This window comes from Fringilla coelebs (assembly GCF_963513975.1).
Source record: "Fringilla coelebs genome assembly, chromosome: 2".
NCBI lineage: Eukaryota > Metazoa > Chordata > Aves > Passeriformes > Fringillidae > Fringilla > Fringilla coelebs.
In genome coordinates this window covers 84,173,920-84,195,803 of record NC_140029.1, presented here as the reverse complement: position 1 = coordinate 84,195,803, position 21,884 = coordinate 84,173,920, and the positions used below count along the sequence as shown (strand labels likewise).

Genomic DNA, 21,884 nt, shown 5'->3' with positions numbered 1-21,884 from the left:
GTTCTCTGAATGTGACCTTCTGGCCAGCTGCCCTTAAGAGAGATGCACCGAACTGACAGCATTTACTATATAACAGAAAGGGCTGCTAAAAGAACTGAGCATTATCAATTGCATAGGTTATGCATGAGACAGCGACAGAGAGAAGTTGAGTTTAATTGTCCAAATAAACTTAATTTGTAATTTTTCTTTGCTGCTTGAGATTTAAAACAGACAAACAAACAAACCCCTGAATCTAGTTGCAGCGCTGCTTAAAAAATTATCAGTGTAGGGTGTTCATCAGAAAAACTCCCTTTCAACTTTAAATGCATGACCTAATTCTAGAAATATTATTCATGTTGCACTACAAGGGAATTTAAATTCAGACGTCCACAGAGTCTCGACCTGCATTAAAATTCTGTTTGTTTGTTTTTTAATTTTCCTTGTGACTATAAAGAACGTACACAGACTTTCTTTCTGTGATGTTTTTGTAGAGTGATGACAGAGAGACAGATACAGCATCAGAAAGCAGTTATTCCTTTGGCAGAATCAAGAAGAGTCCCAGCTCTCTAACCAATCTTAGCAGCTCCTCTGGCATGGCCTCCTTATCCTCTGTATGTAAACCAAAGCATTATTTTAAAGGCACTTTGCTTTTGCTAATTTCTCCAATATTGTTTTGTCTCTTTTCTCATTCATTGTATCTTTATTTTCCTGCCATCTCTGTCTCCTTCTTTCCACTTATGTTATATGAACATAATTCCTTCCATGGAATTGCCTGAAGCAAGTAAAGTAAAATTAAATAGATTTATATATTTTTTTCCTAGTAATACATTGGAGCTTGTTCAGGGCTCTGAACAAAGACATGGATTTTACCCTTAGAGCTTACATTTGTATCTGAAAATGAGGAACAATTAATATAGAACAAACATTTAGAAAAGGAGAAAGGAGAGAAAGATAAGTCAAAGCGAGAGATATTATTGGTATATCAGGTGTGTAGTTGAGCCAACCAGCTAACCAAGTCATTGGTTTATGTGGAATTTGAATAAGAAAAAAAGAATTTTGGGGAACGATGTTGAGATTAAAAAAAAAAAAAAAATATATATATATGCACACATATTTCTTCTCTGGATTTAGTATTTCATTTTCAGTGTTGTATTTAGTTACACATTTATGTGCATAATTCAGCCATATAGACTTTATCTGTTAATCTTTTTGTTAGTATTTTAAGAAGGTCTATTGTCCTAAACTTTTAGGCTCTACTTGCTGCAAGGAAGATGAGCTGAGTAGATTTAGAAGTAATATTTCAAGGATCTGAGCACAGGCAATCTTCATTTCTACAGCATCCTATAATTTAATTTCTTCTATCTCAATGCACTAAACCCATTCAATTTTTTTGGTAAGAATCCTGGCCAAACACCTTTGATTTCCAAATATCTTTCTTTTTATTAATCTGCTTGCTGAGAAGCTTGTATAATAGTGTCCATTACATTTTATTATTACACCTAGAGAGATGCAGTTGCTTTCTTTACTGTCTGAATCCTGAGCACAATTTCTACCCTGATCCTGAGGTACCTTGTGAAATGCAATATCTGGAAAATATTTCTCCTCTGTACCCTGCAGGTGAGTGGCAGCCTAATGAGCATCTACAGTGCAGACTTTGGCAATGTGGAAGTGAAGGGGAACATTCAGTTTGCCATTGATTATGTGGAACAGCTGAACGAGCTCCACATCTTTATTTGCCAGTGTAAAGACCTGGCAGTGGCAGATGTTAAGCGACAGCGTTCAGACCCGTAAGTACACAGGATGCATTTATTTTCTAATAGATTTTTTTCTTTTAATGTGGAAATGAAAACTGTTGGGGTATTCCAGTCTCTCTAACCTGCTGGAGTTAAGCACCAAGAAATAGATGAAGAGGCTACAATGTGCTTTGTGGTTTTTTTTTTTTTTTACTCTGATTGACTATAGAACTGACTTTATAAATTGGTGTGTGTATATGTATTAACATAGGAAATTAAAACTTTTAAGAATATCAAATTGTGTTTTCAAATGCCACTTTTCAGATGGTAAATACCACTTTGATATGTTTTCAGTAGGATTAGCACCTATAAATATGATATTTGGGCCTGCTACAGGTACATATTCTGTATTTTCATGTGCTGAGGAGGCATTTCAACAGATTTTCCCTAGGAGTAGGGTATTATAAGAAAGTGATGTTTTATACATCACCACCACTGCTGTAGTTCTTAAATATACAAGCTGACTAACATAATGTCTACTCATGTCTACTCAAGGGGATTTATTTTACTTTGTGAGCAAATATTGTGTATTTTGGAAGATGAAGTTCGAAAGGGTTCTGGGTTTTTTGGGTTTTTGGGGATGTTTTAAATCTTCTAACAACCCTGTCTAAATTTTAGGTATGTAAAGACCTACCTGCTTCCAGAGAAATACAGACTGGGCAAACGGAAGACATCTATCAAAAAGAAAACTTTTAATCCAGTCTATAATGAAATACTGCGGGTATTTATCAAACTATTACTGGAAATAATATAGTGTATGTATGGTGTGTGAGGAACCTCAGCTTTTAGGCACATTGCACTCAAAAGGGACATTAGCATCAGAGGGATTGCTCTGCAGAGCTGGCTGTGTGCTTCCACTGATAGGTTCTCTGCAGTTGTCTCTGGATCCAGCATTAAGAACACTGGTGGTTTTATACTTCTTGTAAACAAACATGAGCCATGTATGACCTTAAGATGACAGAAATAAAAATGAAATAGTTGGGTTTTATTGTGATTTTTTTTGCTTTCCGAAATGCAGAAGTGGGCAGTTATGGATGAATAAACACAGATTTTTTTTTCTAACAGTATCACTTTCTGACACAGCATTGGTAAAAATTCAGCTTAATTTTTTTTTTTTCTGACTTCTTCCTGGCAGTATAAAATTGAGAAGGAGCTCCTAAAGAATCAAAGTCTCAATATCTCTGTCTGGCACAATGATACCTTTGGTAGGAATAGCTTCCTTGGTGAAGTGGAGTTGGATTTAGGAGCTTGGGACTGGAATGATCCATCCAGTAAGCAAATCAGCTGGTTTCCTCTCAAGCCAAGGGTAGGTTGACTGTTTTGCATTTTCTGCTGTGTAAGTGCAAAACCAAGTCATTATTTAGGCTTGGTTTTGTGTGTTCTGTGGGTTTTATGCTGATTATAATAAAAAATACACTGGTAAACAGAAATACAGTTCTGAGATGTCTTGTAGTCTAGCTTTTACAGTAGGAGAAACTTTCTCACAGTCTAAGGACTAGGAATTTCAAAGTATTTCTTGTTGTCATATTGCTGCATTAGAAATCTGAAGGCACTTGTTAACCAAATATGGAGCAAACCTTCTGAGGATATGGGGCAATATCAGATGTGTTGATATCAGATGTTTAGTTTAATTTTTTTTTTTTTCCATTTCAGACTTCAGCAATAACTCTTAATCTAGAAAACAGAGGGGAGATGAAATTAGCCCTCCAATATGTCCCACGTCCAATTGGAGGTAAGTATTGCTGCTTTGCTTGGGTTCATCAAGCCTTTGGTCGTTTTGTCCTTTTTTTTTTTTTTTTTTTTTAATTAAAGAAAACCCAAACCTTGTTTAATGTTTGTCATTCACTTCAGACAGGTTCTTTCAACATAAAAGTTTTCTGTTTTCTTCCTAGAGGACTAAGTCACTCTGATTGTGAATACAGTTTAGAACCCCAAAGACTATTTTGAGATATTTTGTTGTTTTTAATGTTACTGATGAAGAAATTACCTCATTGTCATAATCTAAGATTTATAATGCAATATGTACGTGTAACAAAATTCTGTTTTCTCAATAATTTTAGAGATTATAAATCATCAGGCTGATGCTGTGATGTGCTAATGGCAACACACAGAATTTCAAGCAATACTAGGTGTAGGAAGTAACAGCAAGTATTTAGAAAGCAGAAATTTATAGCAATCTGATCAGTTTGGTTTAATCTTGTCTGGCAACAGATAGTCGACCAATCTGAGAGTGAAGTCAGGTCAGGTCTTTAATCCAGACAGACAGTCAGTAAGGACCAAATACATTAAGAGCATAAAAGAGCTTATTTGAAAGTACAAGCAGCAATAAATGCTAACATCACATAGACTGTGGACAAGCTGATCTGTTTATCTAGGAGTCTTGGGAAGAGAAGACCAGTGGCATGTGTTTGCTTATTTGTAACAGAAGAAAAGTCATTGTAGGAATGCAGACGTGATGTGATCTTGTAGGACTTTGATGGGATGAAGATTTCAACTTCCAGAGTACAGAGTGCAATGTTGACTTAAGATATGAGATAACAAGTCCATATCACCTCTTCAAATGGGCAAGAACTGCTGCATCAGACAAAATACCTTTAAAAGCCATCTGCTTAAGCAGATTTTTTTTTTTTTTCAGGAAAGAAGACTCTATCTACTGGTGAGGTCCACATCTGGGTGAAGGAATGCCATAACCTCCCTCTTCTGAGAGGCAATAGGCTCAACTCTTTTATTAAATGGTAAGAATTGTGGTTGAAGTCATACAACATGGTAGCCTAATAATGCTACCATTCTGCTTTCTAATTGCATCTTCTTTTTCTACATTCATATTGAAAGAACACCGAATTGCTTTCTGATTCTCCTTTATTGTAGTCCAAATTGTCCTGCATAGTTTACAGCTTCCAGATGCTAAGTATGTACCACCAAGTAAAACTTACTGGGAGAGCTTTCTGTGTCATTATTACACTTTGGTTTTGTCTCTCAGTCACTTGGAAGGACTAGTCAAACTGTTCTGGCTTTTATTCACATTTAAGCAAAGCATGTTTGTGCAAAACATGGTTTAGCTTAGCAAATTTTGGGAGGAGACAGAAGAATGAAATGGTGTAATAGTGTGAATACATAGTTGGATTTCTTCCCCCTTCCTTTCCACATAGAGACAAAAAAAGTGAAGAGACAAGAATAACAAGATGGTTGGGGAAATCTCTGGTAGCAACAAATTGTTTCAGTGTCATCAGTGATAACACAGCAAATAAAACCACTTGTGCCTCTTCCCCACCTGACTTGCCCTTCCGTCCTCTGAAGCACAAGGGTGGATACCTGCTGCCAGTAAGGGGCTGAGAATATCTCCCTTCACACCATCTCTGTAAAGCACTGTATCTTCAGTCCTGTTTTACCATGCAAAACACAGTTAATCAGAAGCTTTTGCCTTTTCAGTATGTTTAATGCAGGCTGTGCTGTGCAAGTGCAAACTGACAGTGCTTTTTCTCCTTTTTCTCCCTGAAGTACCGTTCTTCCAGACACCAGCAGAAAAAGTCGCCAGAAAACAAGGACGATTACGAAAACTACAAACCCGGTATTCAACCACACCATGGTCTATGATGGCTTTAGACCAGAAGATTTGAAAGAAGCCTGCATAGAACTCACAGTCTGGGATCACAACAAACTAGCAAACCACTTTCTGGGAGGCCTCCGGATAGGCCTTGGAACAGGTACTGACAATCACTGCATTAATACTTAATCTACAGAGTAGTCTTTCCTCTCCTCTCCTCTCCTCCCCTCTCCCCTCTCCTCTCTCCCCTCTCCCCTCTCCCCTCTCCCCTCTCCCCTCTCCCCTCTCCCCTCTCCCCTCTCCCCTCTCCCCTCTCCCCTCTCCCCTCTCCCCTCTCCCCTCTCCCCTCTCCCCTCTCCCCTCTCCCCTCTCCCCTCTCCCCTCTCCTCTCCTCCAGTTTCATTCAGCAACGTACCTACTCTTCAGAACATATCCTGAAATGTAAATAATAGTCATGTTAGGAGGGTTAGGATGACTGACAAGCAGAAATATTAAAAACAAACCTTTGTCTGGCCATACATTGTATTTGGTACTGTTTAAAGTACAAAATTATGGTATTCCTGCACCTGAAATCTGATAATGTCTTGCAAACTTACTCATGCAAAAAAATAGTGTAAAGACAGCAGTGGGCGGAAATAAAAGGATAGATCAGGAATGCAGGATAAGATTGGAAGATACTGAATTGGAAAAATTATAAATGCAAACAAGTTTTTAGCATAAGGGCAATGTAAGACATGCAGATAAGCAACAGGAAATGCATACAGTTCTTCTATTTGTCCCTTTCATTCTGCTCTCTGATCTGAGGGGAGCATGTGTTTGGAGTCTTCTCAAGAAATGCAATGTACAAGCTACTTTTCACAAATTATTTTCTTGCAAGGCTCACCAGAATAACCTAAATTACAAATGATAATAATAAATCTTAATTTGAATTTTAGAGTACCCAAGGTTGCATTTCAGTACAAAATCAGTACCCAGTTTTATTGTTAAACCTTCTCAGATGTATGGGCAATTGGCATTTTTTTCCTTGCGATTGTGACAAAAAGACCAAGGATAAAAAGGAAAAAATCTGGACAAAGATGACAAAATTTGTGTGAAACTGTTGTTAATTGTATTTGACATAATTGCTCAAGAGTAAAAAGGTAGAACTGGATCTCCAAAGCACTAGGTCAGCTACCTGAGGAGATATAACCATTTTAGAGCATGCAAATTTGATTGTCTGTGCTTAAGTCTGCAGCAGATTAAGTAATTTTCCTCTTAAAATTAATATTTTTGTAGGCAAAAGCTATGGAACTATGGTAGATTGGATGGATTCTACTTCAGATGAAACTGCCCTTTGGGAGAAGATGATGAACTCTCCAAACACCTGGATAGAAGATACACTACCTCTCAGGATGCTGATGGTTGCAAAATTGACAAAATAAGGTGGATTTTTATTTGTTAGTGTCAAAAAGAAACCTTGGGAATTAAATTGAAAGCATGGGGGTGGAACTTGGAAGAGGAACACAGTAGTAGCTTTTTTGACAGCTTCTGCTCTGTTACTGTTCTGGTTTTGTGCTGTCAGATGTCACTTTGTATTTCAAACATCTGCTTGCAGATTGTTATGTAAATTGTAGGGATTTTAAAATTTCTTATTCACTGAAAACAAGAAAGAAGGTGCTTACAGAACCCAGTGTTAGAGGTAGCTGTGATACCTGGATGACTGTGTTGTCTAACTGAGGCATTTCTGATCCCTTAAATGATCCAAATAACCAGCAGAAATATAAGTGCAAGTCAACCGTTTCTGTACATTGCTTGGATTGTTCCTGAAGTCTTACTGATAAGACAGCAGCATTAGTGTTAAAGCTCATTGTTATGTATTTGTATCCTCATTATGCCATGTTAGGTCTCACCAGCATGGAATATGGGCATGAAGAATTTAGTTTTTTGAAAGTTCCTCTAGTTGTAATTGTACATTTCTAGGACATGAAAGTTTCTTCCCCAATGAAGAATTATGGCATGAAGTGGTACTGTTGATGTCCTGTTCTACAAGGTGCAGAGGACTTAGTTCCAATGTACTGTAAAAAATCAGGGTTATAAAAGGTTTGCTTTATATGTGTTAATCATCTTGCTAGCATACAATACTTAGTCTTAAGTGCTGAAGATGTGAAGGTGAAACTTTTTTCATTCCAGTGCTACTCAAAAGGATCTAAATGTGCCAATTTTAGTGCTGACAAGGACGTTGGGGATTTTTTCTCCAAAGTGCACTTGTTTGTACCTGTATCCATTAGTTTGGGTTTTTTCGCAAGAAGTGAACTTACCTGTGCTTCAGCGCCACCGTTAGGAGACTGGGAGGACTGTGGTGGGCTTTGCTTAGTTTTGAGGCATGGGAAATAAGACTGGAGTTTTTTAACTTGTAGAAATGCATGCTACTGGTAGATAAATACATGAAATACAAAATAAATTCCTTTTGTTTTCTTTTTTTAAATAAATGCAGCCTATTTAAACTAAATAGGAATTCAGTTTTTATAAAATTCTAGTGGTTTATGTTAGCCATTCAGCATGCAATATAACAAAATGCAGACAGAAAACATTTTTGAAAATAAATGTACAGTTATTTACTCCAGCTAAGTCTAAAAGCTGGTGAAATCTTTCACTTCAATTAGAGGGGAGAAGGGAGCTTTTCACAGCTCTAACACAATTGCTTGATTTAATAACAGAAATCTAAATGCTACTTGGTATTTATTATACACTATGAACAGAAAAAAAGGAAAGATGCTCTTCAACCTTCCAGGGAACCCACTTTCTCTCTCATCAGCCAGGCAATCTGTGGAGTTCAAAAGTGTCAAAAGCAGTTTGCCAGTCTTTGATATCTTCCTGCTTCAGGTGTTTTGTATGAGATTGGTAACTGCTACTGCTTCCACTCTGCCAGACACATACAAAACACTTTTTGACTAGGGAACACATGCACATGGCATTTCAGAACAATGTCTTTTTACCAAAATGGTACAGCTGCTGCTTTGATTCTATATTCTTGAGGAGTCACTCCAGAAAGGATGGTGATTCTGAAAAAGAAGAGGCACCTAATTTATTTGTATTCACTCCCTTTATGAATAAATTTTTCTGAAAAGCATAGGTTGCTGTGAACATGACCTACAGTTTCACAGAATTAATGGTTCTGTTGCAGTTTTATCTCCTGTGAAGCTCCAAATACATTGTGAAGTCAAATCAGCTTTAGGTTCAATTGTAGAGATGGTGTCTTAAGGCTCCACATTTGTAGGACCTGCCTGTGTTTTGCCTCCAAATTTGCAGGACTCTTAAAGCCAGAAACTGACTCAGAAGTCACTATTGAAGGGCTGCTCAACAGTGGGTCACAAATGTCATGTAATCTGCTGTCTTCTATACTCTACCAAATTTTTATACCTAAACTTCCCTGCTATCAAAATAAAATGTTTATTTTGTTACAGTGACAATCTCCTTGTCTTCTGAAAAAGTAGAAGACATTCTGTGTCTTGTTATTCTTTTAGTCCTCCTAGAGACTGACACAGAATTTTTCTAGTATCTCAAAAGAGTCTGTGTATCACCTCACTAATAGACCAAACCCCAAATTTTGAAAAGCTACCTGAACACGAATGCAAGATTTATTTGCATATTGCACTTGTAATTAACTAGTTTGATTAACTAATGACATAGGGGTACTAGGTACTCATCTAGGTTTACCAAGAAACTGAGACAAGTAACAAAAACTGTCCCTTAAGTACAAAACTTCCTCCCCATTTTTAATACCTTTCATCATGTACAGAATCCCTAACTTCATAGTAGTATGATAATATGCTGACAGAGAAATGTGAATTGGGAAGTTGATTAAGACGAAAAGTTTCAAGAAACTATTTACTTTGTTCTCAAGGCAAAGGGAAAGCCTTTAGTCATCCATAACCAAAATTTTAAAAGTGTGTTATTAGCTACTCATTAAAGGGCAATTTGATAAATTAATAGCTAAGCTTTGCCATAAAGGTGAACTGGAATCAAGAATCAAAACAGCCACACTCCTAAAATATCTTTATGTATTCATTCTTGTCTGGAGAAACACAACAGTTCCTTCCTCTCTTCCCCTTCATGTTACAAGTTCATCTTTCTTTTAGCCCATGATTTATTTTTCTTTTTAGCACATATGTGTGTATATGCATATATACACATATGTGTATATCTTCTAAATTACACTGTTTTCACTTGCTATAAACCTGACTTTAAAGTCCCAGCTCTCCTTTTGTTCTCTGTGTTCAGAAACCTCCCATTGCTGCAAGTAAGGCTGCAAACCTGAGTTGGTGCAGCAACTCCCGTTGCTTTGGTTTCACCCATTTTGAAACCTGTCCTGTGCCCTCCTTCTTTTGTGTGCTTCATGTCTTTACCCACAGCACTCTCTTCTTGCTCCTTTGTATCCCTTTCCAGAGGATTCAGCAAAGCCTGCGCTGACTTTTTTCTTCCAGTTGCATTTATTTTTCCCTTCCATATCCTGTTGGCCAAATTTTTATTAGCTGCTAAATAAAGCTGTGAATTGTTCGGGGCAAGGTCTGTCTTTACTTTCCATGGACCTTCAGTGTGTTCTGAGGTCAGAGCCTGCTATTCTGATTCTGGCATGTGCAGGATGTAAGCTGAGAACGAGGAGTTCTTCAAGCTTGTGGAAATTCTCTTTCCTTTCCAAATCTGGGTGCTTTTGAGAGTGTCAGCAATGTTTGTTTGCTAAGAAACACTGCCAGCTCTTTCAGCCACCCTGGTGGGGCTGGCCTGGCTCCAAGCAGCCTGGATGAGGTCATGAGCTCTGGAGTGACTGGATTCAGCATTGTACCTCTATGGAAACAGAACCTCACAATAGGAGAGACAACAAACAGACAGCAGGAAGAAAATACCTGGTAAGAAAATAGTTTTCTCTTCTTAAACCCTGCTCTTCATTGTATTTCCACTGAATGGCCTAAACCTTTCAGTCCTTCCCCCTCCACTCCATTATTTGCAAAGGATCCAAGGTAGCAACAGTAGTGAGAGAGTGCAGGATGGTGGAGGCAGAGCTGGTGTTTGTACTGCAGTCGCTACTACACAGCTCTGAAATTCTTTGTGCTTCATAGGTATTTATTCATTTTTGTTGTACATTATCTTTCATCCTTACTTTAATCTGGCTCCTTCCCACATCCTATCTTTACCTCTAGTCAAAGCCCAGGAATTCACAAAACCTGATTATCAGTGTGCTGTTTCATGTGCTGTTTCAGGTCTGTGTCCAAATGAAAAACTTGCAGATGAGTTGCAGGCTAATTTTTCAAATGTCTGGGTAGCATGCTGTGTGATTCAGCACCAATAATCATTTTGGTGCAGATGTAAAAGAAATATTTTCCTTATTTTTAAATAAAGAACCAGATTTTAAAAATTACATGTCTAAATTATTCCAGCAGATCAGTGTGAAAACTCAGTTGAGGAACTATTTCTCCAGGCACAAAGGCTTTGTATAACGGAGCATTCACTATTTATTAAGATAGTATAGGTCTTTTACTTGATTCATAAATCTCTAAGCACAGGATAAGGCTATTCAGTTATTTTTAGCTAGCAATGAAATCTTGTAAATCAATTAAAAGTTTGACGTAACCCTCTGTGTTTTATTTGCAGTTACAATACAGAGCTGCAGGAGAAAATAAAGGCAGAGGAAAAGGATTGCGTAAGGAATTATTTACAGCTTTATCACTTACAAGCTTTTTACCTAAATATAATAGTAGTTCTTGTAGCTACAACAGCAGTGCCTCGAGAAGGAATAATTAGCTAAGCTAGTCATCAGCAAATGAATAGGCTTGCATAAATACTAAGCCCACACTCTTTGCTTTTGCTCACGGAGTCTGGCATCCTTAAGTCTCAGTGGGCCTGACTCTGAACCAGAAGAGGGGGAGGGCAGCAGGCCTGTGTAGTTGCTGGCTGACATTGATTTTGGGAGGTCCTGTTCCCCCACATCAGTTTCTCTGACTTCCAGAGAAACACCACCAGTTTATGGCAGCAGTGTTGGCCACACAACCACTGGGCACTGTTTAATTATGCTGAATTCACTAACAGAAGCAGCCGCTATAAAATTTTATCTTGTATTTGCATGAGAAAGGTGTTCCATGGCTTAGGAGACAGGAGCAGGTATGGCCGACTCCACAGGTGATCCAGAGATAGGCAAAGATGTGCAAGATCTGACAAAAAGCTTGGAGGAATTCTGTGAGAGCTCTAAGGAGCAGAGTGAGGAGGTGCTACTGCTTTCACACCTAGAACAGCATCATCATCTTGTCTCTATACTGAAGAAGAAAGTGGATGACATACACAAACGCTGCAGAGACCTGGAGCAGCTCAACATGGAGCTGGAGAAACTGAGGGGAGAGGATGCTGTGAAAATTAAAACCCAAACCCAGCGTATTCAGTATTTGGAGGGGTGTTTCATGGATCTGGTTAAAAACCATGAAAAGACAATCCAGTTCAAAAATGAACACAAAAAACAGAACCTGCAGCTGTGGGAGGAGAAGAAGTGCCTGTGGCAGGACAGGGAAGCACTCTTCAGCCAGGCTGTTTGGGAGAAGGAAGCTGAAGTGCTCCAGCTGGTTGCCCAGGCCAGGAAGCTCTCACAGCAGTTATGCTCCTTGCAGGAGAAATACACTTCCGAGAGCCACAGAGCCCAGGAGCGAGAGGAGCTGCTGGAAGCTCAGAGCCAATAGCAGATGCCTACACCAAGGAGGTGGATTCACTGGAGAAGCAGCTGCAGCTCCTACAGGAGAGGTACCAACAAGCTGCTGCAAGGGCTGAGAACCAGCAGAGGGCTCAGGGCAGGGAGCTTCAGGCCAAGCTGGAAAGGACACATGAAGAGAAAGAGCAGCTATTGAACCTGGCCATGGAGAGGAGCAAAGCTCTGCAAGATAAGGAGCAGGAGATTCAGAAGCTGGAGGAGAAGCTAGAGACTGTGGAGGAAGCCATGCAGAGAGCAGGAAGGGGCCTCAAGAAAGAGGCAGCAGACAAAGATCTGAAGGTTCAAGAGCTCCAAGGACACCTAGAATGCAGCAAACAGGCATACAACGAGCTCCTGCTGCAGTTTGATGCTTACAGAAAGCACAGTATGGATTTGCTGACTAAAGAGAGAGCTCTGAACATCAAACTCCATCACTTTGTTGCATAACTGCAGTTTTTTCTCTGTTCTCCTCTCAACAGGTGCCTCTGTGGTAACACACACCTGAATTTTGTTCCTCTCCATGGGACCATCCTCTGGCTTCTTTATACTGTCCTCACCAGCTTAAACTCTCCTCCACTGACAGTTCTGTAGCCTTTTTGTCATTACGCCTTTATGAAAGTAAATCACTACACTCTTAAATCTGAACATGGATCATTGAACATGAATGATTAGAGTGGAAAACATAAAATATGAATTTGATTTATTTAGTACTAACCTCTGCTGAATCATAGGTTTTCATTTTTTTTTTCAGTTAAAACCCTTTTATTTTTCAAGATGACCAAAAGCCCAGACTCTTAGCCTTTTGTATTTGATTCTGCTTTGAAGTTCAACAGAGGCTGGGAATGTAAGAGGCTCTGAGGCTCCAAGAAAATCCTATCTTGCAATATCTCTGCAATTCTCAAAATTCAGGAACTTAACCGGTAATCCAATAATATAATACGACAACTGATTCTCAAGCAAATTACTCTTTTTCTAGTAGTCTTACAGGTTTCTGCAGTCATTTAAACCCTATTTAATGCCAAAGTAGTATTCATATCCCCATTCAGCTCAGAATAAATTGTAAAGACTTTTGGGTTATTTCAATCTGTTCTTTGGAACCAGATGATGTTCTAGATGTTCCACCAGGGTTTTTTTCCTGGTTTTAGCTGTTTCATGAAAAAAAATCTTCCATTTTATGCACGTCTGGCAGCTTTTGACAAAAAAAAAATCTTTCCTGTCAGCACTGTGGGATCCAGAGATCTCCCACTCTCTCTTGCTAGTCTCCTAGGCAAGAAGGAAGATTTTTGCTGCTGAATTTCAGCTCTGCTCTTTATGTCTCCAACAAAAAAACCCCAAAACAACCACCATGAGGTGCCAAAGAGCATCCCCCACGTAGGCTGTAGGCAGCTGCCTCCCGAGTACCTCAAATTCTTTGCCACATGCTTTTGTCTTGGGATAACTCAAGAATTTAGGAAAGATAGTGAGTATTTCTTGGTCCTGAGTATCCATAAGCTGCAGCATGGTACCAGACTTGGTATCCATTGAGATCATTTACAGAAATGACGGGAAGCAGCAGGTCTGGAGGCCAATGACCAGCTCATCTCAAGGACTGGCTGAACCAGATGTGGTTTCTGGCTCTGGCACAGGCTTCCTAGAGGAAGTGTTCATCCCTGGAAATGTTCAGTGTGAGGTTGATGGGGCTCTGAGCATCCTAGTCTAATGAAAGGTTTACCAGCTCAAGGCTGGGGGTTTGGAACTAGGTGATTTTTAGGGTCCAGTTAAACCCCAACCATTATGTGATTCTGACTCTACATTAGCAGCAGCTGCTAGCAGCCTTTCTTCTGAACTTCTCTGGACTGCCCTTGAACCCATGCAAAGCCAGGTGAGAAGTATTGCTCCACTACCTGCTGTGTGATGAACCACAGCATTTCTTCTGATCCTGGCTCCTACAAGTGTTATTCCACAGGTCACATTCTCCTACTTCTTACCATACTCCCCTGCTCTGAGGTGCCCACCCCCCCACACACACATTTCATTAATCTCAGTGCTGGCAGCTACAGTGTAAACCACAACTGACTGGCATTACACACTGTGCCCCTGGTCTGAGAGCTGGCTGCTCTGTTTGAATTAGTCCATTGACAATGAGGAGCACTTGTATCCCTCTGGTCACTGCAAGGGACTCTGGAACCAGGTGCCCAAATGCTCTAAATCTGAGCAGAGGACACCCGCTCAACTGTGTGACAGAATGGCCCCACTGGCCTCTGCCCAGCCACAGCCCTGGGGTGTGGTGGGAAAGACGCCACATTCTGCACTCTTCAGGGACATCCCCTTTGGCAATGGCTACATGAGAGAGACCTTCCCCCCTACTGCCTCAGACACAAACCCCCTGTCACTGCCCCCCATTCCCTTCTTCACTCCCCATCACTCCTGCAAACCCACATTTCCTACACACCTCTCCTCACCCAAACCACACGTCTCCCCTCACACCCCCAGCCTCCCACACCTGTCACCCTGCTGCCCACAAAAATCAGATTTGTTACCTGGTGTGCAACAAGCCAATAATTACACATGTGAGACATTCATTTTTTTCAGAGTTGCACAAGCCTGGGTGCTTGGTGGTATTCCACAAATCAAACACACCGACTATCAAAACTTTTTACTATTTATACGCTTTACCAAACAAGGGAATTGGTGTTACAAGCTATGAGTTACCTAATTCTCTTATTAATTAGTATTCTATCAGTTAATGATTTCTCTTGCTAATTAGTTTGCATGCTCAATCTTTCTCTTTTTTTGGGGTCGGTAGTCCATGAGTTGGTAGTTGGGATATCCCCCTGCTGGAATTATGTTTTACCCAGTTGGAACTGATTTACACAGTTGCCGAGTTGGGTTTATTAATTTATTCCTTATCGTGGGAGTTCTGCTTGATGTCCTTGTGGCCCGTAAATTCTGCATTCTTTGTGTCCACTATCAGCAGTACATCCTTCTTCCCAAGCTTTGTTAACCTCCCCCTAGGTCTGAGGTCACTGAAACACGTTGAGCCCTAAACCTTAACAAGGCAATTCTAGTGACAATTCATTTGTCCTTCTAACACCTGGAGATCCCTAACAGCTAGTTGGCTGCTCGCTCCTTCACGGACTTCTCTTCTCGTTGTTTAGGCCTGAAAGTACACAAAGATCAAACGTCAAAGAACATCCTCTCTCAACAAAATTTTTCCATATTCCACATTTGGGAACAGCTCCCCCCCCCCCCCCCCCCCCATTCCCAGACGCGGCTTTCCCGCGCGCGAGCGCAGTCGCGAGGCGCTTCCACCGCTCCCCCCGCCCTCTCCCCGCGCCGCTTCCCGACAGGCCCCGCGGCGGGAGCGCCGGGACGCAGCCTCGCGCCGCCCGCTGCCCTCAGGCTCCGTCCCGTCCCGCCGGGCCCTGCTCCCGCCGCTCCCGCCATGCGCCACAGCCTCACGCAGCTGCTGGCGGCCTCGGCCGGCGGGGCCAGCCCCTCGGGCGCCGTCTGGCCGCTGGCCGGAGCGGGGCAGGCCCCGAGAGGGCGGGATGGCGGCGGGGAAGGGGACCCGGGCCCCGCGCGGCCCAAACCGCAGCCGCCGCCGCGACGGGAGCCCGCGGGCGCCTCGGAGCCGCGGCGGCAGGAGAAGGAGGCCGAGGCGCCCGGCGGCCCGCTGGAGGTGTGGGAGCAAGAGGACTGGTTCCCGGGGCTGGAGCTGGGAGACCTGCTGGAGGCGGCCCGGCCGGACTGGGACCTGGACGCGGAGCTGAGCGACTGCTTCTGTGGGGACCCGGAACCGCTGCCCGCGCCGGGCCAGGGCCCGCGGCCGGCGGCGCCCGGGCGGAGGAGCGGCGGGGCCGGGAGTCGGCTGAAGGCGGCGGCGGCGGCGCGGTTGAACCGGCTGAAGAAGAAGCAGTATGTGCTGGGGCTGGAGAGCCGCCTGCAGGGTCTGGCTGCCGAAAACCGGCAGCTGCGGGACCGCAACCGCGGCCTCAGCCGCCGCCTGCGAGAGCTGGAGCGGGAGAGCAGCTACCTGCGGGCTGTGCTGGCGAACCAGAGCGCGCTGGGGCAGCTTCTGAGCCGCCTGGCCGGGACCCGCGCCGGCGGGCTGCAGCTCAGCACCAGCCTCTTCAGGGACACGGGCAGCCCCCGCCGCCAGCACCAGCACCTCCAGCCCGCCGGCGAGAGCAGCGACCACGACTACGCCCTGCCCAGCTCCCGGCTCCGCGGGCTGGAGGCGGCGGCGGTGACTGAGACGGAGGAGGAGTGGGCGGCCCCCGGCGGGATCTGCCTGCACGTGGACCGGGATCAGGTGTCGGTGGAGTTCTGCTCCATCTGTGCTCGGCGGGCAGCGGCCTCCTTCAAAATGTAGGGTCAAGTACCTGCTGCAAGTACTCGTGGGGTTCTCACCCGTAAGGGCCTCGCGTCGCGGCGGAGGAAGCAGGCGATGGTGCGGAGGAAAAGAATCCATACAGTGGTGATGGGGTGGTATTGGGGGAGATGCAAAGGAGGGGAACCTGGCGCTTGCTAAAGTGGCCAGGGTAACAAAAAATTCTCTCGAACGGCACGTTGGGAGCCAGACGGTGGCCTTGGTTTAAGGTCCTGTAAATCTGGCGTGTGGACGGTAGTGGTGTGAGCCTGTTTGGCGATGGGAGTCGCGCAGAGCTGTGTGCAGCACTGCGACAGTGGTCGTGCAGACTGACACGCGCGTGGTGCCCACGCGGAGGTGCCGCCAGAGCCCGTTCGCAGCACTTGGGTGAAAAGATCATGCCGACTTGATGCATGAAGGTGTGCTCGGCTCCACTTCGCAGTAAAGATAATGCTGACTACCCGGTCTTGAGTCAGATAATGTCTAGCCTGCTTACCCTGAGGAGCCGAAAATACTTGCTTAGAAAACCAAACAAAAACTCCATTATGACATCGTCACTGGACAGACTTAAGAAAATAGTAATGATCGGCAAAAGAAAGCATGCATATAAAATTGTACTGCATCTCAGTTATACATTACTATTAAAACCTCTCTGACAGTTTCTCTTTTAGGTGGTTGCCCTGCCAGGCTCCGTTGTGTAGGGGTTAAAGAACAGTCGTTTTCCACCTCGCAACCTGGTAAGGATCAATATATTCCCATAATGTGGTATCAGACAGCTTGCTTTGCTTATCCCAGTCTCTTGTAATGACTGGTTCAGACAATGATTTCTCTGGTCCTTGGCTACTCTGCCAAAATGTTTCTAGCTCTGGATATCAATTTATACTAAAGGTTACAATCACATCTGTCTCATTAGCTGTTTTCCTTTTTTCGTTTTTGAAACAACTATATTGGCTACATAGTAGTCAATATGGGAACTACATTTTGAATTTTAAAAAACTGCTCATGTATTTGAAATAGAAATTTCCTGTTAAACCAAGTATCTGATGAGTGAAAAAAGGAAAACATGCTAATAAGGGGGATGTGATATTTATAGCTTTTTATTACAGGGGGCTGTCCCAAAAGTCTAAGGAAATTGCTTTTTGAATGAAAAAAAGGAAATTGTGACCTGTTGGTTTAAAATGCTGTCTAGTGTTAGGGATGCATAGTACCATTCAAAAGCCCCTCTCTAGCTTGCTCTAATTCACACTGCAGAGTTTTACCTGATGAAACAGCCTGAGCACTGGTTAAATCACTGCAGAGGAATCCTCACATAGAGGAATTGCTCTTGCACGGACCTCTAAGGAGAATTAGGTTTGAAGAATCAGTGCATCGAAGTAACTCATTACTTTACCTTCCCATAAGTAAATCTCTGTGCCCATGCACACTGAAATTCCTATGTTACTTCAGAGTAGCTTTAAACTTTAAAAATATTGCATGTATATGCATGTACTAAACCTTACAGTAGAGTTCTTAATTCAGCCTCTTAGAGTATCCAGAAATCTATAACCTGATATAATTAAGCACAGTTTGGAGATGAGCAAATACGTGTCTGGAGGCTAATGATATGAAAAATGCTCCGTAATTGCTCCTGAGATAGGAGGAAAAATAGTTTAACAAAAAAATAGTGTGTGTTTTCTTGTAGTAGTCAGTGTTTCTCCCTATCACAAAAGATGAGTGGGTTCTTTTTTCAGTTGTATTATAATGTTTAGGTTATTTAAATGTATGTCAGTTGGGGGAAGAAGGATTGTGAAAATGATAATATGTAAAGTGAGGTTTCACAAAGAATACTTTTCTAAAACAGATTCATTTATAAATTTCTTTCTTTTTTAAATTATGCTATTTAGTGTTTCTGAAGTCTTGTTTCTTAAAGCCTTAAATTTTGTGTTTAAGGCTAAGTAGGTGAAAGCATTTTCTCCGAGTCATTTGCTTTATTGGTGCTAGACCCTGTCACATGTTCATCAGTAGAAAGGAGATTGATTTTTCTTTGTGAAACATCACTGTGTGATAAAGTATATGTGTATTTAGCATCCTTGTTTTTCTTTATGCTAAAGTGGATTCAGCTGTGTTGGGGCAGAAGAGACGGGACCAGCTGCTGGCCACATTTCCTGCTTTATTTTAAAAGGTAGTATAAGAAATGAGAATAAAGAGGTAACAGGGCTTTTGCTGTCTTTGGTTAAAAAAAAGAAGTTGAATGCTGGGATTATTTACTGTCATCCAAGATGATTTTTTAAAAAAGGCAATAGTCTATCAAACAGGTTTTACTACACTGTATGCAGAATTCCATCTGTTCAGGGGATATTGCCAGCACAAAAGAGACTTAGCGGGATATGTATGACCTTACACCTCTGAGGTGGCATCACCAGGGCTGTTCAAAGTTTCAGTCTTAACTTGGGTAACTCTGCTGTAACTGATGGGTTATACCAGTGCACAGGAGTCAGAGTTAACCACCAGGACCTGCACTGACTGATATGCAAAATGGAAATAATTTAGGTTCAACCTAATCTCAACCTGCCTAGCTCAGACTTCATGAACGTGCTTTATTTTTCAGTTTAATGTGCTTGAGGAAAAGAGAAACACTAATGTAGCAAGCATGGGATGTTCCAGTGGCATTTTTATGGTTACTTCAGTGTAGGAGTGTTTTTTAAGTTAATTTAAATATGCATTCTTTCTTGTCGCATCACTGCTGAATGGCAGGGTCAGGGACAGTTCTTCTGGCCTCTGCTGTGAACCTGCACAATGCTCTGTCATGACACGACCTGTGGCTGTGTCTGAGAGCAGCTGATTTTCTGACATGCAAAATGATGTATTGAAGAACAAGAACAAGGTCAAGTCCCAAGAAAGTCAGTGGCTGCAGGCATTTCTAGTGCCTACTGAATCATATTTAAACCAAATAGGGAGGGAGTTATTTGAAACTAACCAACTGTACTATCTGTATGGTGTTATATTAATGTAGCTTTTTGAAGTGAAAGCCTTGAAATGACATAACTTAATACTTGAAAATATATTGTAAATGTTTCTTTGTAATTATGTGCCATTCAGATAAGAATACAATATCATAATAAAATCAGACTTGTTGATCTTTCAGTTTATGGGCTCAAATGTTTTTTTCATCTTTTTGTTTTCATGAGTGACTTGGTTCATTAAACAAAGTAAAACAGAAAGGGGTAAAACAGAAATGTCGTTGCTGCTATCTCTGGGTCATCAACTGGAAAACAAGATATAATGGATCAGGGTGTGCAGGAGAAATGTTCTTGCTCTTCTGTGTTTAAAGGTAATTCTGTGGTGAGGACAACACAAAGGTATTATTCCTTGAACTGCAGATAGAGCTGTATTTCTGAGAATCAGCCCTTCTTGTATTTCATAGTTCTTAATTTTTTTATTATTATGGATATGTTTGATCAATATACCACGGAGGACTAAAATACATAAGCCCTTCTGTTGTTTATTGGCATCTTCCTCCTTTCTGTTCTATTTTTAGGCTCTGAAGTTTCATGACTGGTTAATTACATGCTGTTGAATCAAAATCTTTGATCAAATTGCTATTTCCACACTAAACACCAGAGTGAGTATTAAAAGGTTTGACAGTGCTGAAAGGACAGAACGTTTTCATGGCTCTGGAGTGGGCCATGTACTGTATGTTCAGATTTCTGTTCATCTTAAATGCTTTTTTTGTAAAGACAGTTTGAAATAGTGCACTGGCTTTCTAGGATGAGGGGATTCTAGTGAAAGTGGTCTGCAGCTTGACAAAAAGGAGCGTTTCACAAAAAATTCTGCATAAAAATGTAAAAGCATACTGGCATGCTCTGCTTTTTTGGCCTCTAGTTGTAGGAAACATCCTGTTCAGCGCTGAAATGTGTTTGGTAAATTTTATGTACCACAGAACCAAGTGCTGCTAGTGGTCAGCTGCACAGCTATGCTACCTGCATTTACCTTTTTTTTCTTCTCAACAGAGTCATTTGAAGACTATTTAGTGTTTAAATAAGAAACAGTTTCGTGCTCAGTTCTCCTTTAGTCATTTGGAGTTTGATTCTGGTGCTGTGACTCTTGGTAGTGTTCTAAACTTCTCTTTCCTCTGAAGAGCTTTGTAGCATCTGGGAGTTAAAAACAAATCGTGCTTCTGTAATCTGTAGCTGCCTGGAGAGATGATATCAAAGGAAATACAGGGAGCCATGTTCCAGCACTTGGCATTTCCAGATAATCAGATTTCTCATGCCATTTGTCAAAATTGTAATCAGTTTTCCCTGTGAAACACGGGGATCTTTGGCAAAACCCAAAGGCCCTTTTTACATTTACTGATTTTTAAAATGCTGTGTTTTCTGCAGTTTGTAGTTAAGGAGGTTTTCTGGAACCAACAATATTCCGGTTACAGGGCTGTATTACTATTAGTTACACTGTAAAATGTCTGACGGATATGTTAGGTATGGGAGCTGTTCAAATAGACTCTGTTTAAAGAACACCCTGTGCAAAAACTGCATCAGTTACCAGCTGCTGAGTCTACATTTTTCCACCCAGTTTAAGTGGGATATGCAGATGTGGAGAAATAACTCTGCCTGTGCTCATTAGCAGAAGGATGCCAAGGGCAGGACTTGCACATGTACCAGGAGGATTTGCAGGAGAAGTAGAATACATTGTAATGATGAGACAGCATTTAGAATGGTGCATCTACAAGAAAAAAGTGGAGCTTTTATAGTATTTCTGTTGGCTCTTATCTGTAGCTATTCTTGGCATTCTTTTGGCTATAGTTCAGAATTGGAGTGGCCTGAAGTCCTTTCTGTGGGATATGTAGCCTGTGCCTGGCTCGTTTGTACTACCATGGTGGAAGAAAGGATCCAACTAACACCTGTTCTCACTCAGTGTTTCTGGGGAATTTACTACAGTTGTCAGAGGCTGAGGACTGGTTCTTGGAGGTTGTAGGTGATAGGTCATATCCTGTGCATGAAACAGGGAGTGGAAGGAAGATTCCCAGATTCCTGTGAGGCACTCCTCCCCATGCATGCCAGAACTGGGATAGTATCTTGCTGTCCTGTGGAATTCTGAAACAGTTTCAGACTTTATTGATTGACTCTGAGAACACTTCTTCCCCTCAATAGTTTAAGGAGAGGTACAGAAGGTATAACTGAAAAGTTTCCTTGAACACACCACCTTTGTAATCTCAGGAGTGTTCAGCTGACCTTTGATGTGACTAGTACTGAACATGTAAAGTACATGCCTGCAATTTGTGTGTTCATCAGTGACGCTGGAAACAACTATCAGTCTTTGCAACTTACTAAAATGTTCAGTAATGTAACTTTTCCTTTTAATATACAATCTTCACCTTCCACTTGAAGAAATGAGTATCTAAAAGGATGTGGTTTATCCAGGTCAGACCACTGAAGATCAGAACAAGCATTTTGGTGACTGAGGATAATTATCACTTCAATTTATACCAAAATGAAAGTATTTGGAAGGGAAGACACTTTTGAATCTCAC

General features: G+C 41.7%; 3 protein-coding genes across 10 annotated transcripts in view; all 3 read left to right on the top strand.

Moving 5' to 3' along the window:
- The window catches only part of SYTL2 (synaptotagmin like 2), a 54,269-nt gene extending 45,776 nt beyond the window's left edge, over positions 1–8,493 (top strand). For 6 of the 7 annotated variants that reach the window (XM_084227050.1, XM_084227047.1, XM_084227048.1 and 3 more), the window contains 8 exons: positions 471–590; positions 1,597–1,766; positions 2,391–2,493; positions 2,908–3,078; positions 3,426–3,504; positions 4,408–4,507; positions 5,271–5,476; positions 6,592–8,493. In XM_084227050.1, the coding sequence (XP_084083176.1) occupies positions 471–590; positions 1,597–1,766; positions 2,391–2,493; positions 2,908–3,078; positions 3,426–3,504; positions 4,408–4,507; positions 5,271–5,476; positions 6,592–6,737 (1,095 nt within the window). In that variant the 3' untranslated portion in view covers positions 6,738–8,493. The remainder of the gene's footprint in view (positions 1–470; positions 591–1,596; positions 1,767–2,390; positions 2,494–2,907; positions 3,079–3,425; positions 3,505–4,407; positions 4,508–5,270; positions 5,477–6,591) is intronic. The other variant, XM_084227051.1, reaches the window with a different exon arrangement.
- A 2,960-nt stretch (positions 8,494–11,453) lies between these two features.
- Positions 11,454–12,472, top strand: CCDC89 (coiled-coil domain containing 89; the record flags this gene model as incomplete). The annotated part of the gene is given in 2 exon segments (XM_084201035.1): positions 11,454–12,012; positions 12,015–12,472. Coding segments are annotated over 2 exon segments (1,017 nt in total).
- A 2,892-nt stretch (positions 12,473–15,364) lies between these two features.
- On the top strand, positions 15,365–19,488 carry CREBZF (CREB/ATF bZIP transcription factor). Of its 2 annotated transcripts, none has more exons than XR_014617032.1 (3): positions 15,365–16,457; positions 17,036–17,113; positions 18,467–19,488. XR_014617032.1 is itself a non-coding variant. In XM_084226917.1 (3 exons), exons 1-2 carry the CDS (start codon positions 15,450–15,452, stop codon positions 17,082–17,084), a joined length of 975 nt encoding a protein of 324 aa, XP_084083043.1. In that variant the 5' UTR covers positions 15,365–15,449; the 3' UTR covers positions 17,085–17,113; positions 18,467–19,488. The 2 variants fall into 2 exon arrangements, 1 of the variants encoding a protein (XP_084083043.1); XM_084226917.1 differs by having other exon boundaries at positions 15,365–16,375.
- Positions 19,489–21,884: the final 2,396 nt, after the last annotated feature.

What these genes read in the sequence shown, in the direction of transcription:
- CREBZF (XM_084226917.1), top strand. Translation starts at nt 15,450, where the DNA reads ATGCGCCACAGCCTCACGCAGCTGCTGGCGGCCTCGGCCGGCGGGGCC. An exon ending in GCAGCGGCCTCCTTCAAAAT is followed by an intron (nt 16,376 to 17,035) that starts GTAGGGTCAAGT and finishes CCTCTCTGACAG; the next exon opens with TTTCTCTTTTAGGTGGTTGC.